The 14,507-nt window shown below is 38.1% G+C and overlaps 1 protein-coding gene across 9 annotated transcripts in view; it reads left to right on the forward strand.

Moving 5' to 3' along the window:
• SGCE (sarcoglycan epsilon) overlaps window positions 1-12,833 on the forward strand; it is a 55,555-nt gene extending 42,722 nt beyond the window's left edge. For all 9 annotated transcript variants that reach the window (XM_054020406.1, XM_054020405.1, XM_054020407.1 and 6 more), the window contains 3 exons: window positions 8,118-8,161; window positions 8,943-8,977; window positions 12,530-12,833. In XM_054020406.1, coding sequence (XP_053876381.1) covers window positions 8,118-8,161; window positions 8,943-8,977; window positions 12,530-12,580 — 130 coding nt within the window. In that variant the 3' untranslated portion in view covers window positions 12,581-12,833. The remainder of the gene's footprint in view (window positions 1-8,117; window positions 8,162-8,942; window positions 8,978-12,529) is intronic.
• Window positions 12,834-14,507: the final 1,674 nt, after the last annotated feature.

Consider the following 14,507-nt stretch of genomic DNA (forward strand, 5'->3'; position numbering starts at 1 on the left):
GTGCTTCTGTGGCTTCTTCTGGTGGTAGACACAAACACCTTCACCAAACAATACCCAGGCCACACACCCCTCACTTGTTTGCATTCATTCTGCAGCAAAACCCCTCCATCCACATCGCTCAGATTCCACTGCTCTACAGCCAAAATGCTTCTGAAATAAATGTAGTCAAACTTTACTAATTCTGGGTCACTGAGAATGAAAATGATGCTTAAAATTGTTGATTGGCTCTAGTTTTCAAGATATGCTTTTGGGTCAGTATATACGACCCTTGACTTGGGAATGGCGGAGAATAAGTGAGTTATAAAGGGAAGGGATCTCAATTTAAACCAGAAATGACTAAAATACATCTTTGACTGGATCTAGGAATAAATCTATGACTGGGTTTGGACAGTACTTGCTTTTTAGGCAAAACAATGAATGATGCAATCTGAAGCTGGTATTGCGTCATACATGATATGAATTGCATCATGTTATTCCTAGAAGTCATGGATGATGCAATCATAACGAAGCTTACATCCCTCTGCTGAACAAATTGCCCTATATCAGCTCTAGAAATCATACAGTGTCGTGCTCTCTTATTTGTCAGTGTTTGATTTTGCAAAGGGACACATTTCTGTTTAGCCAAAGTGAGCAGAGATGCCTCGTACTTGTGTGAACAGTGCAGATAACTTCTGCTATGTTTGTGGTGAAGTGACTTTTGCATCACAAAAGCGCAGTGTAACCACTATGGTTAAGAAAGCCTATCACCTTTATTTTGGCTGCAAAATTGGAGATCAGGACAAGAGGTGGGCCCCACACATATGCTGCAACACTTGTGCAACAAATCTTCGCCAGTGGTTGAACAGGAAAAGGAAATCTATGCCTTTTGCAGTGCCAATGATTTGGAGAGGGCCAACAGATCATACCAGCAATTGTTACTTCTGCATGGTGCCTCCAGTTGGGAAAGGTGTGTCAAAGAAGAAAAAGTGGACTGTGCATTATCCAAACATTCCATCAGCTATACGCCCAGTACTCCACGGAGAAGGGCTGCCGGTTCCTGATGCACCAGAATCATTCTCACTTGAGTCAGACGAGGAAGAGGATGAAACTTCTGGTCCTGAACCATCAGTGTCACAGGACCCACATTTTCTCCCATCCTCCTCCTCTGAACTGAATGACCTTGTCATGGATTTGGAACTACCCAAGAGTAAGGCAGAGCTGTTGGGCTCCAGACTACAGCAGTGGAGTCTCCTGGCAGGTGATGTTAGGGTTTCCATGTTCCGTGACCGTCAAAAGGATCTTGTCCCATTCTTCTTCATGGAAGGTGATCTTTGTAGCCTGCAACAACATCGATGGTGTGATGGCAGCCCTCAACATCGTTCACGATCCAGATGAGTGGAGACTGTTCATTGATTCATCGAAGACGAGTCTTAAAGCTGTTTTAGTGCATAATGGCAATGTTTTGCCATCAATTCCAGTTGGACATGCAGTCCATATGAAGGAAACCTATGACAACATGAAACAACTTTTGAGGTGCATAAACTATGACCAACATCAGTGGCAGCTTTGTGGCGATTTGAAGGTTGTTGCTCTCTTGCTTGGTCTGCAGACTGGATACACAAACTGCTGCTGTTTTCTCTGCGAATGGGATAGTCGTGCAAGAGATTCCCACTACATCAAGAAAGATTGGCCACTCCGACAGTCATTGGAGCCTGGGAGGAAAAGTGTTCAGCATCCACCACTTGTTGAATCAAGGAAGATTTTGTTACCACCCTTACGCATCAAGCTGGGTCTGATGAAGAACTTTGTCAAGGCCATTGACAAAACACAAGCAACTTTCAAGTACCTCCGTGGAAAATTTCCAAGGTTAAGTGAAGCTAAGATAAAGGAAGGTGTCTTTGTTAGTCCTCAGATTCGTGAACTTCTTCGAGATGATGCATTTGACCATGCACTGCGTGGCAAGGAAAAGACAGCATGGAAAGCCTTCCAGTTAGTGGCAATAAATTTTCACGGAAACAACAAGGCAGACAACTACAGGTTGTTGGTGGAAAACCTCCTCAAGGCATACAAAAGCCTTGGTTGCAACGTGTCACTAAAGATACATTTTTTGCACTCTCCTCTAGATTTTTTTCCACCGAACTGCGGAGCAGTGAGCGACGAGCACGGCGAGCGATTTCACCAGGACGTTGCAACAATGGAAAAATGCTATCAGGGCAAATGGAGCCCATCAATGCTTGCAGACTATTGCTGGACAGTGACAAGAGATGCTCCATTTAATGAATACAAGAGACAAGCCAAGAAGCGCCGAGTAGACCCTGAATAGGACTAAACTATGTACAGAATAGTTTTTTGCCTTTTGTTTCATAATCAATTTTATTTATATAACCCTTTAGCTGATTTTTAAAGTGTTATATAAACAGGACAGGTGAAATATTATCATGTAAAGCAACCATAAACACATGAAAAGACCTAGGTTTACAATTTATGATTAAAACTCTACTATCTACACAATATACATAGACATAAAATGTAAAAACTTAAATATCTTAGAAACAGTAGCCAATCAGTTGTTTTAATTGTCATATTTGAATTCAGCACATCAAAATATATAATAAATAGCACATTTTATCTCTGAAGCAGATGACTTATCAAAAATTGTAGACCAGTGTTCTCTGACTGCCTTATTTGTGGCCTGTGTTTTGGATGGTGGCTCCTATTGTTTCAGCTATTTTGCTTTAATAAGGACCTTAACTGTTTCTTACATTTATCCTGAATGAAGGGAGTCTCTCACACCCATCCGCTTCAATGAGGTTTCATTCTCTGTCATAAGTGTTCTATATGGAAACAAGAACTACACTTTTAATTACTCTAAATTAGTAAAACAAGCAATGTGGATGCTTTGTAAAAATTTAATTTACATCTGAAATGTATTTATAAAATTGGATACAAGTAAAGAATGTAGAAAAGATGGAGGTTGTAACATTGTCATGCTGTCCTATATTTCTGAGTGAAGGTTGCTGTGGTTTTCCCATAAAACTTAATATTGTATATGATAAATATCAATTGAATATGTACATTCTTGCTAGTTACATTGAAAATGTTGTTTTACTTTTTACTACAGTGAGGGGAAGTTCCTTCAAGAAAGGACACAACATATTTTCTAGAAGAGACTATGTCAGGAATACAATGTTGTCACAGCATAATGGGCTCCTGCTGATAGATGAATGCTAAGGAGATACCAAGGCTTTGCCTCAGTGTTTGTTTTTAAAGCAGGAAGCATTCATACTTTCACAATACTCTAGTACCAAAACAACAGAGTGTCCTGTGGCACCTTTGAGACTAACAGAAGTACTGGGAGCATAAGCTTTCATGGGTCAGAACCTCACTTCTTCAGTGAGGTTCTGACCCACGAAAGCTTATGCTCCCAGTACTTCTGTTAGTCTCAAAGGTGCCACAGGACCCTCTGTTGCTTTTTACAGATTCAGACTAACACGGCTACCCCTCTGATACTTAGTACCAAAACAGTTTGTTCCCATTATACTAAGTGACTGATGGAAATGTTTATAGTGACTGATGGATTTTGTGCAGTGAAATTATTCTACCATTATTGGAAAACTGTATCCCTATTTGCTTTTTGATATAGTCAGTCAGAAAACAGCTCATCTGTTAAAAAAAACTTTTAAGATACTGTATTTTATATGTAAGATGGTTTCTGCACCTAAGTTTTTGTCTTGTAGTTTTACAATTAGGCATGCAGAAATTGTGTGGATTTGATTTAGTATACTGAAAATATTAATCGCAAATATATATGGCATGTCCTATGCTAGACATACCCTAGCTTCTGCTGACAGAGTGTTCTCACTTCTTCCTTACCTGGCACAAAATGTGGCTGCTTACAATAGACCTCAATTAACAGACCAATTAGGCTTTGCATAGTTTGTCCAGGCTTATGTGGCCTTTCCTGTATTTTGAAGGGCAGCTTCTTCTGCACATAAAGTAGCAAGTTGTTAAATTAAAACATATTTAGTTCCATATTTTGATAAGCACTATCTGTATCATTCCATTTGCTTTTCTAACTAGTATAATCAGAAATTAGAACTGATTAGTTAAGTACATTTATATCAGCATCTAATGAATTGAAAACAACTGAAGTGGGGTGGTGAAAGTATATTTATGCCCCATATGTTGTGTTAGCCATTTTTAAGGAGTTGCCTCTATCCGTGAGAGGATACTTCCCTGCCTAACTTTATGCACCTAGACCTTGGTCTTTCAAATGCTTATGCACGTGTTTAATTTTACTCAGATGAATAGTTGCTTTGACTTTAGTGGGATTATTCATGTGAGTAAAGTTAAGCATGTGTATTGGTGTTTTCATGACTGGGGCTCTGGTGTTTTAAATTTTAGACACCAATTATTTTACCTACAAATTTGCGTGGGGCTCTTAGCGCCTTGAGCACAAGCCCACCAATTATGTTAGCCTACAATAGCGCTTCTAATTTAACAAAAGGGTAACAAGGTTGTGGCCCGTCCTAAAGGAATTGCCAGGGTGTTACCAGGGGGCCTGTCTCCGACCTGCAGAGGGCTCCCTAGAGCAAGCTAGTTTAGCTAACCCCTGAAAGGGCATGGATACAGCCTTCCGCTCAAGGATTGACCCACACAAGTAGAAATTCTTCAAAAACAAAAGATTTATTTATTTAACAGAAATAAAAAAAAATAAAGAGAGTTTAATAAAGCAAGAAAAGATAACAGGACTTAATTAAACACAATAGAATTACATTTAAGAATTATACAATAAAGCAGTGCAACAAAATAAAATACACAGGAGACATAGTCTATGTAGCATTTAAAATGTAATAGGCATATAGGGACCCTGCATACAAAAAGGCTTTAGTCTTAGTGTTAAAATCTAATACCATACTTAATACAATGTAGTATACGCGACCTCTATATACACACATGAGAAACCATTATCATATTCACAGATTAAAAAGAAAACATTTATTAAACACTAACATTACTACTTAACACTAAACATTTAACATCTAACATTTAATATCTAATCATTTAATATTTAACATTCTGTGAGCGGTGATCAGCCAGTCACAAGATGGCAGGGGAGATCTCATTCAGAAGCACAGGCATCCAGCTTTACTGACAGACAAACCCAAAAACCCTTTAACAGGAGTTGGTAAAATCAGACTTACGCTCTATCTTCTTAATTCCCTCTGACTCGTCTCAGGGGCCCTTCTGCTCTGTCAGTATCTGGAGATGATGGTGGCAGTACCTGGAGATGATGGTTGCTGCTGCTGCAGGCGTAGTGGCAGCTGCAGGCTGTTGCTGCCAATTGCACTGCTATGAAAGTCGTTGCTAGGGTGACCTTTAGAATGCTGCTGCTGTTTTTCCGGGTAACTGTTTTCTGGAATCTTCTTAAGATGCTGCTGCAGTTGTCTTAGCTGCTGCTGTTGTTCTGGTTGCTGCTTGAGGCTTCTGATCTTCACAAGCCCCAAAACCCCCACATTTTCAGCCTACTAGCTGTTGGCCTTATATACTAGTTGCTCTCTCAAGGTCAGCTCATCTCAGCTAATCAGCTTCTAGCTTTTCTAGCTCCTCCCCATTATGTCATACCTATTTTTAGATACAGAGCTCTTCCCCCAATGCCATCTTGGGTAGAGCTCCTTCCCCTGAGTTGCTGGAAACTTCTGGAATTTTCCACTCTCTAAATTTATATATTAATTTCTACTTATCTAAAGCCTAAATCTTAGAACTAATTACTGTTTTATGCAAATCAAAGTGTCCTGATACTGTCACCACCTTAATTATGTAAATTGTGAGAAGTGAATTTTACAGTGTTTTTAAACCCACTCTGAGGTTTTTTCCTGCCGGTTTCTATCAAGGTGTTTCAAGGTTTTTCAAAACAGCTAAAAGCAAAATTTCTTGTTACACTGGAGCCAAGGATAAATGCTTTTTTTTCTCCTTTTAGTTATAAATGAAATAAATAAATGCAGCTTTAATTGCCTCACCTGCACTCTGACCACTAATCCACATCTCCTAAGACTACTTCTAACAAGGGCTGTCAAGTGATTAAAAAAATGAATCACGATTAATCACGCTGTTAAACAATAATAGAATACCATTTATTTAGATGTTTTTGGATGTTTTCTACCAATAACAACACACAATAACAACGTGTACAGTACTCAGTTTATATTTATTTTTGATAAATATTTGCACTGTAAAAAACAAAAGAAATAATTTTTAAATTCCCCTATTGCAAGTACCGTAGTGCAATCTCTTTATAATGAAAGTTGAATTTACAAATGTAGAATTATGTAAAAAAAACCTGCATTCAAAAATAAAACAATGTAAAACTTTAGCGCCTACAAGTCCACTCAGTCCTACTTCTTGTTCAGCCAGTTGCTCAGAGAAACAAGTTTGTTTGTTTATATTTTCAGGAGATAATTCTGCTCGCTTCTTGTTTACAATGGCACCCAAAAGTGAGAACAGACGCTCATATGGCACTGTTGTAGCCAGTGTCACAAGATATTTATGTGCCAAATGTTCTAAAGATTCATAAGTCCCTTCATACTTCAATCCCCATTCCAGAGGACATGCATCCATGCTGATGATGGGTTCTGCTCGATGACAATCCAAAGCAGTGTGGACAGCGCATGTTCATTTTCATCATCTGAGTCAGATGCCACCAGCAGAAGATTGATTTTCTTTTTTGGTGGTTCAGGTTCTGTAGTTTCTGCATCAGAGTGTTGCTCTTTTAAGACTTCTGAAAGCATGTTCCACACCTAGTCCCTCTCAGATTTTGAAGGCAGTTCAAATTCTTAAACCTTGGGTCAGATGCTGTACTATCTTTAGAAATCTCACATTGGTACCGTCTTTGCGTTTTGTCAAATCTGCAGTGAAAGTGTTCTTAAAATGAACAACATGTGCTGGGTAATCATCCGAGACTGATATTATATGAAATATATGGCAGAATGCAGGTAAAACAGAGCTGGAGACATACAATTCTCCCCCAAAGAGTTCAGTCACAAATTTAATTAATGCATTTTTTTTAACGAGTATCACCAGTATGGAAACATGTGCTCTGGAATGGTGACCGAAGCATGAAGGGGCATATGAATGTTTAGCACATCTGGCATGTAAATACATTACAATGCCGGCTACAAAAGTACGAATGCCTTCTTCTCACTTACAGGTGACAATGCTGCCTGCTTATTATTTACAATATCTCCCGTAAATGTAAACAAACTTGTTTGTCTTTGCAATTGGCTGAACAAGGAGGAGGACTGAGTGGACTTGTAAGATCTAAAGTTTTACATTGGTTTGTTTTTGAGTGCAGTTATGTAACAAAAAAAAATCTAAGTCTTTGTAAATTGCGCTTTCGTGATGATAAGATTGCACTATAGCACTCGTACGAGGTGAATTGAAAAATACTATTTCTTTTGTTTATCATTTTTAGAGTGCACATATTAGTAATCAAAACTAATAATATAAAGTGAGCACTTTACACTTTGTATTCTGTGTTGTAATTGAAATCAATATATTTGAAAATATAGAAAAACATCCAAAAATATTTAATAAATTTTACTTGGTATTCTATTGCTTAATTATGCGATTAAAACTGTGATTCATTTTTTGAATTAATTGCATGAGTTAACTGCAATTAATTGACAGCTCTACTACTTCTAACATTTAAAACCTCCTCAAATAGCCACTTCAAAAAAAAAAATCCAAAAAGTAGTTTCTCTTTTCTTCCAAAATAAGAAATTTCCCTTATAGTTATACTGGTCTATCTTTACATTTCTGTATTTCAGGTGTCTACATTTTTAGAATTCAGCTTGCTTCACCTTCCTTCTGTTGTGCTACATTTTTCACTTAGTAATTTATTATTTGAACATGGGTTACATAATGAGAATCATACTACCATGCTTTAGCAATAATCTAGTTCCTTGCTCATGTTGAACTGCTTAGCCTTTTGGTCACTTGGTTTATCCACATGGGGAAAAGTAGGTTATTGCCTCATAGAAGAATGATGCGTGTACAGTTTAAATACCATGACTGTATTCATAGATGTGCACCGTACATAATATATAGATGTTTTAAAGATGTTAAATTATTATTTTTAGGAACCTGCCACATCAGACTCAGATTCCACAGCAGCAAACTGCAGGTCAGTATAAAAAAAAATGCTGAAAGATCAGGTGATAATGGGGAGCAATCAGCACCCAATACTTACTCAACCTTTGGCCTGTGGAAGCAATTTTGAAATGTAATAAGATGTTGCAAAATTATAGTTCCAGTTTTCATGGAGAAATCATTGGAAACGTTTGGCAGGGGGCAGCTTGAGAGTAGGCAGAAAGGTTACAATGCAAGTGGGGCTAGTAACATAGATCCAGTGAAGTTAAAACAGAGATCTTCTTACATAGACTAGCCCCTCTCACCCCATGAGCTAGCCACATCTAATTTCTTCTTGCTACTGTCAAGGACAGTGAGTGATAAAGTAGCACTTTTATCTTGCTTTTACCAGATATAAACAATGGAGATCGGGGAATTTCTGGACAGAACAATTAAATCCATGCTGTAATTTCCATTGGCCTTAGTGAATGAATTCCATCTGTCTAGAGCGCAAAAATGTGAGGCCTCAGCTGCTTATCTTCAGTTAGCATCTCTGATTTGAGAAAGAAATCTACATTTGTAGGAAAGAGGATAAGAATCATACTAGGAAAATATAGGGGCCAAAATGGGTGGGTTATTCAATGGGTATGCTAGGGACAACCAAGTCTGAGATTGCTCATGGGAAGGAAAGTATCCACAACAGCAGAAACAAGAGTTATACGTATCATGATGTGTGTGCACCTCTTAAACAAAGGTTTGTCTTATATGTAAGAAACCCTTGTTTGGTGTTTTCATTCAAAATTCTTCTTCTTCATTACTGCTTTCGGGGATTAAAGGAGAATTTCGTATGACAACATTTCAAAGATTTGAGGCAAGTATATAATAGATGTTTATGCCCTTGTGTTTTTTAGTTATCTAAGAATTAAAAACACATGTATAAAATTTGATAATTCTGCACAATATCATTAAATGTTTTTTAATTATGTTTTCAGATAATTTTAAGAAAGTGGTAGGTGGCACAGTGGATCTCTGTCCTGAGGCTTATGGTTTAAATTTAGTGAAGCTCATCCCACAGAGAAAAGTGTGTTTTGGTCAGTTGTAAAAACACCACACAATTCAGCCTTAAAAACAAACAAACAAACAAACTATTTTCCACTCAAAAGAAACCAAGTTTTAGACAAGGTCAGATTGAAGTGCATAGTTCTAGACAGAAAAAACTTGCAGAGCATTCACTGTTCTTTTTGAGAGCATTTGAAAATGATGTGTCCCCCTTCTTCAATATTTTTTACTAGAAACAATACAGTGTTGCCATTTCACTGAAATGTAGTGGCAGGTAGTCTTTCCATAAAATGTTTTGGAATTATGAAAGTGCTGGGCACAGCAAATAGAAGGAATAGAAATAGTTACTGAAGTTGCTATTCTCACTGGGGATGTCAGTGTTCAAGGAGAAACCGGACTACCTGAAGCATCCATGTCCTCTGCACCTCGACGCTGAAAGCACTCTACTTGGCAACTTCTGCCACATAATTTAGATCTCTAGCGATTGAGGGTAAAATTTCTGTGAAATATTAGTAAATTGTTAGTAAATATGAATGGTGGTGAAAATCCCAGTTTTTGCTCATTTGAGGGGAAACAAAAGAGGTTTAGCAGCAGAAGGGGAAAATACAATGGGAATGTAATCTGCCATCATGTCTCCTAGCTTATCTGATCAGAAAGGTGTTTCATTTTGCAATTCAGGTTCGAGGTTGTTGACAAGCTGTTATATGTCCCTTCCTTCCCTTTCCCCCAAATAAGAAGTGCTTGTTCTGACGTCTCCAAAGTTAGCTCTCACATGACTGTCTATTTGTTCTGGTGTGTTCCATGCTGCCCCTTTTAGGGAAATAGCCACATCAGGCTAGCTATAAGTTTTCCTATTGTGGAAGAACTGTCAGCTCATGTACCTAGCTCCTCTGCCACATCCTCCATCCAGCCCCAACATAGAGGCCACATTGGGGAGAAGGGCAGAGCTCAGTGCACTTCAGCTATCCCCAGCTTTTGTATGGTCCCTTAGGGATTGTTGCCAGGTGGCATAGGTTAGATTTCTGGGCTCATGTCTTTTTCCCATTGGGATTTCAGTCGACCCTGCAGTGCCACAAAAAAAAAAAAAAAAAAGGGATGCCCAGGACTTTAAATACATGCTCAATGCAAACAAAGGCATGAAATACAAAGCAGCACATTTGCCCCCTACCCCATAACAAAAAATTATATAAAAATACATTTTACAACCCTCCGTATGGTTAATCCTACACCTTTATCTTGTTTTCTGTAATACACTATTTTAGTAAAACTACCCCATCTGTACCCAACAGTAAATAGAGAATGTTCTAGAAAAAGTGTAAAAACCCTTTCAAAAATGTATTTTCCATAACTTTGCATTGTCATAGCTATGTTGATCCCAAGATATTAGAGACGCGAGGTGGGTGTGGTAATATCTTTTATTGGACCAACTTTTGTCTCTTTCACCAACAGGCTCTCCAGCTACACAGGGCTCTTCTTCGTGTCAGATGTGAAGAGGAGCTGTATGTAGCTCAAAATCTTCTCTCTCTCACCAACAGAAGTTGGTCCACTAAAAGATATTACTTTTCCTATAACCGTGAGCTCAGCTCACTTTATACTAAGTTTCAGGTTGTTGCATTGTCTGAGAGGTAGCCAGTTTATATAAACAAAAATGAACTGTACAAAAATGTTCTTTGTAGCAGTTAGAGGTGCCTCAGAGATTAAATACCCCCATTTTCTATACAATTTGTAAAAAGGGGCTTTGGGTAGGTTCTTCAGCATAGGGACCAACATTCCCTCTAAATTTTCTTTGTTCTCGGTGAGCAACAAACTTCACTGAGCACTGTATTTTTGTCCTTGGGCAAGCCTACATTTAAAAAAAATTAAAATCTTCATACATTATATTGCATTGAAAAGTGGAAGGTATTTTTAGTGATATTTCAATAATACATACACATACATATGGGGGACACAGGCATACATACAAGTGATTTCAGTACCTATTAGCTTTCAAGAGTTTGAGAGTTAAAAACCACACAAAGAAACCCAGGAGAATCAGACTTTTAGAGTGCCCCTGCCTCCCCTACCCTGCTTCTTATCCCTCCCTGCTAGCTTGAGGCTTCTTGGGAGGAAGGGATTTAGGGTCTTTGCTTCTCTGCCCCCTGCCCCGTGCCACACTTCCAGGGACCCTGGGAGGGAGTTGCCATCACAGCCTCACAGCACATGAAATACACCCCCTACCTCAGCAGCAGAGACACAGCCCTTCCCCCTCCAGCGCACCACAGCTCCCTACCAGGCCAGTCTGCCAGGGGCTCATTTCAGTACTGGTAAGGACCAGCCTCTGTGCCCCAGGACAGGGCCATGAACAGGCTTTCCATCCCCCCTTCCCCATCCTACCTAAGCAGGAGTAGTAAGCAAGACATGAGAAGTCATTCTTCCATTCTACTCTATGCTAATTAGGCCTCAGCTGGAGTATTGTGTCCAGTTCTGAGCACCACATTTCAGGAAAGTTGTGGACAAAAAGTCTGGAGAAGAGCAACAAAAATGATTAAAGGTCTAGGACCTGTGAGGGACGATTGAAAAAATTGGGTTTGTTTAGTCTGGAAAAGAGGAGGAGGAGGGAGAAAAATTGTTCTTCTTAACCTCGGAGGATAGGACAAAAAAGCAATGGGCTTAAATTGCAGCAAGGGAGGTTTAGGTTAGACATTAGGAAAAACTTCCTGACAGGGTGGTTAAACACTGGAATAAATTGCATAGGGAGGTTGTGGAATCTCCATCATTGGAGATGGTTAAAAACAAGTTAGACAGACACCTGTCAGGGATGGTCTAGATAATATTTAGTCCTGCCATGAGTGCAGGGGATTGGACTAGATGACCTCTAGAGGTGCCTTCCAGTCCTATGATTCTAGAGGGATAGATTCACAGTCACATTGATTCTTCCCTACCCCTCTACCCAAAAATTCTTTGGTCTAGGAGATGAAAAGTATCTTCAAAGTGAGTGGATTTCAGATAGCGTGGTCATCCTTACATCAAAAAAAGAGTTGTTATTCACATCTACCATACTTGCTTAGTCCAAACAAGCTAAAAGCATAGACAGGCCTGTCTAAATACCGGAATTCTAAACAGGGAGACATATTTGGATTTGGATTCAGGTTTGGAAGAATCTGGAAAAAAAAAAAAAAAGTCTGAAGTTGTCATACTTTACATCAAACATGGACAGTTGGGTGGCCATAGGCTTGAGTTGCTGACAGTTCTAATGCATACTTTGAGTTCTTGAGGCTTAGGGAAAGGATACGCAATTCCTATTTATAATGGTGACAATATAGTTCTGTATTCTAAGAGGGGCTGTAACCATTAATGGATTATATATTTTCTTATTTATTTACAGGTAAATGGTATCCCTGAAGAAAGAAAATTGACAGAAGCAATGAATTTGTAAACAGATAATGCAGTAATCATGTCTTATTTCCTTATTTGTGCAAATAATGCATGCGCTTTTCTGGTGTACAGTGTGCATGCCCACAGTATTAAGTACTTCAGTGCCAGATTGTACAATCATTTCCATTTAACTAGTGTATCGTATCTTTTTTGTACTTTGGACATTTTTGACAATTTGTAAAACACTGATAACTTTTTATATTTGTTACATTAAGGAAACGATCTTTAAAATAAACATATTAATAAATATCAAAGTTTCTTCTCACTGTCTTTATGATCAACTGAGAATTCTAAGGAAAAAGTGAGTTCTTTCAAAGTAACAGCCAGATTCAAAGATTTTTAGACTCATTTCTATAGAAATTTAGTTTTTTTAATGTTTGATTTAGAAAGAATTGATCTAGGAAATAGTGGAAAAATTAGCTCAAAAAATCAATGGATCTCTGCTAAGCCAGAAAGTCCTTAGCATTACCATTTGAGGAAGATGTGCTGACATTTTGTTGGTAGGATGGTACACTTGCCTTACTAGCATCACATCTTTGCGAATCTGAAATATAATCATGTCTGACATTTCTAAAGCACCTCCCACATGTGATGCATTATTCCTTCTCACTTTCATACTGGAGCAAGACTGAAGTTTGCGGGATATATTGAGGCTTTATTAAATCTAAAGTAGCATTTTTATTATCTAGACACACAGATATTCTAGTGAAAAGCACAATTATAAAATCCTAGATAGCTGTTTTAAAGAGGCTAAAAATGTTGAAAAATTAGTTTCCACTACTCTACAATACTTTATCATCATTGTCAAGTTTATCAGTACACCGGCTTTGCAGGGCAAAGTATTCAACAATCTGGCTATCCACTAATCCATGCATTTTAGAAGAACATAGATAATAGATCACAGCACGGAGAAATCCATTTCTTTAAACAAACCATGTTTAGTCCATGTCGTGCCAAAATTTAAGTATTTTTCTCTTGTATGTATGTTTTTTAAACACAAAAATTAATCATTTTGGTGATGTATTTTCTAATGTAACAGTGTAGTTTAAGGCATAAATGGCTATTTTATATACTCAGTGTGCTGTCTTTTAAAAATAATTTTTTAACAAAACTTAAAAATTGTCAGAATACCAATACACAATACAACTCAGAGTAACTCAGTCTCTCAAATAATATTTCTGGCAATTAATATTTCTCTCTACTACTTATTTGCTTTACCTGGTAAAATGTAATGACTTAGAGGCATTCATCCATGCAACAAGGTACTTTTAAAAATCTGTGGGTTTGTTAAAAGGATCTAAATTTATGTCTCCGTGCATATAAATATATATTTACCAGAATATCTTTCTAATCTCCTAGGTAACATTTTCCTGAATATTTTATTAATTTCTATAATCTCCATTCAAATATGGTTGACGCAAACCTTCAAAACTCCTGCTGTCATCTGGCAAAGAGGTCAACATAGCGGATCCCCATTGAATTGGCAGGATCATGACGCTGGAGCGGATACTCTGCTTTTAACTCGTATTTGTGCTTTGTTTTTCCAGGATCTGTATTTTTGTTTTGCTGTTACACAAGTTAAGGCTCGCATTTCAACTTTCATAGGACTCTTTGAACTTGAGGTACAAAACGGTACATGCTTTAAAACTACTATCATCGGACGGCCTTTGGATTCTGAGCATCTATATTTCTTTAGTCTATAAGTACAGTGCAAATTGTAAATAGCCTGCTGAGCTGGTGTGACATGTCCAAAACCCAGTGTATTAGTGGCATCTGCCACTTTGTGGGAAAGTTGTAACAAGGCCTGAGAACTCAAACTGGTGAGCTCTGGATGGCACCAAGAGTCTTTTCCTCACAATATAAGTGTGTTCTCCAAAGCAGGGGCTCTCAACCTTTCCAGACTACTGTACCCCTTTCGGGAGTCTGAT

Source organism: Malaclemys terrapin, chromosome 2, assembly GCF_027887155.1.
Source record: "Malaclemys terrapin pileata isolate rMalTer1 chromosome 2, rMalTer1.hap1, whole genome shotgun sequence".
Taxonomy (NCBI): domain Eukaryota; kingdom Metazoa; phylum Chordata; order Testudines; family Emydidae; genus Malaclemys; species Malaclemys terrapin.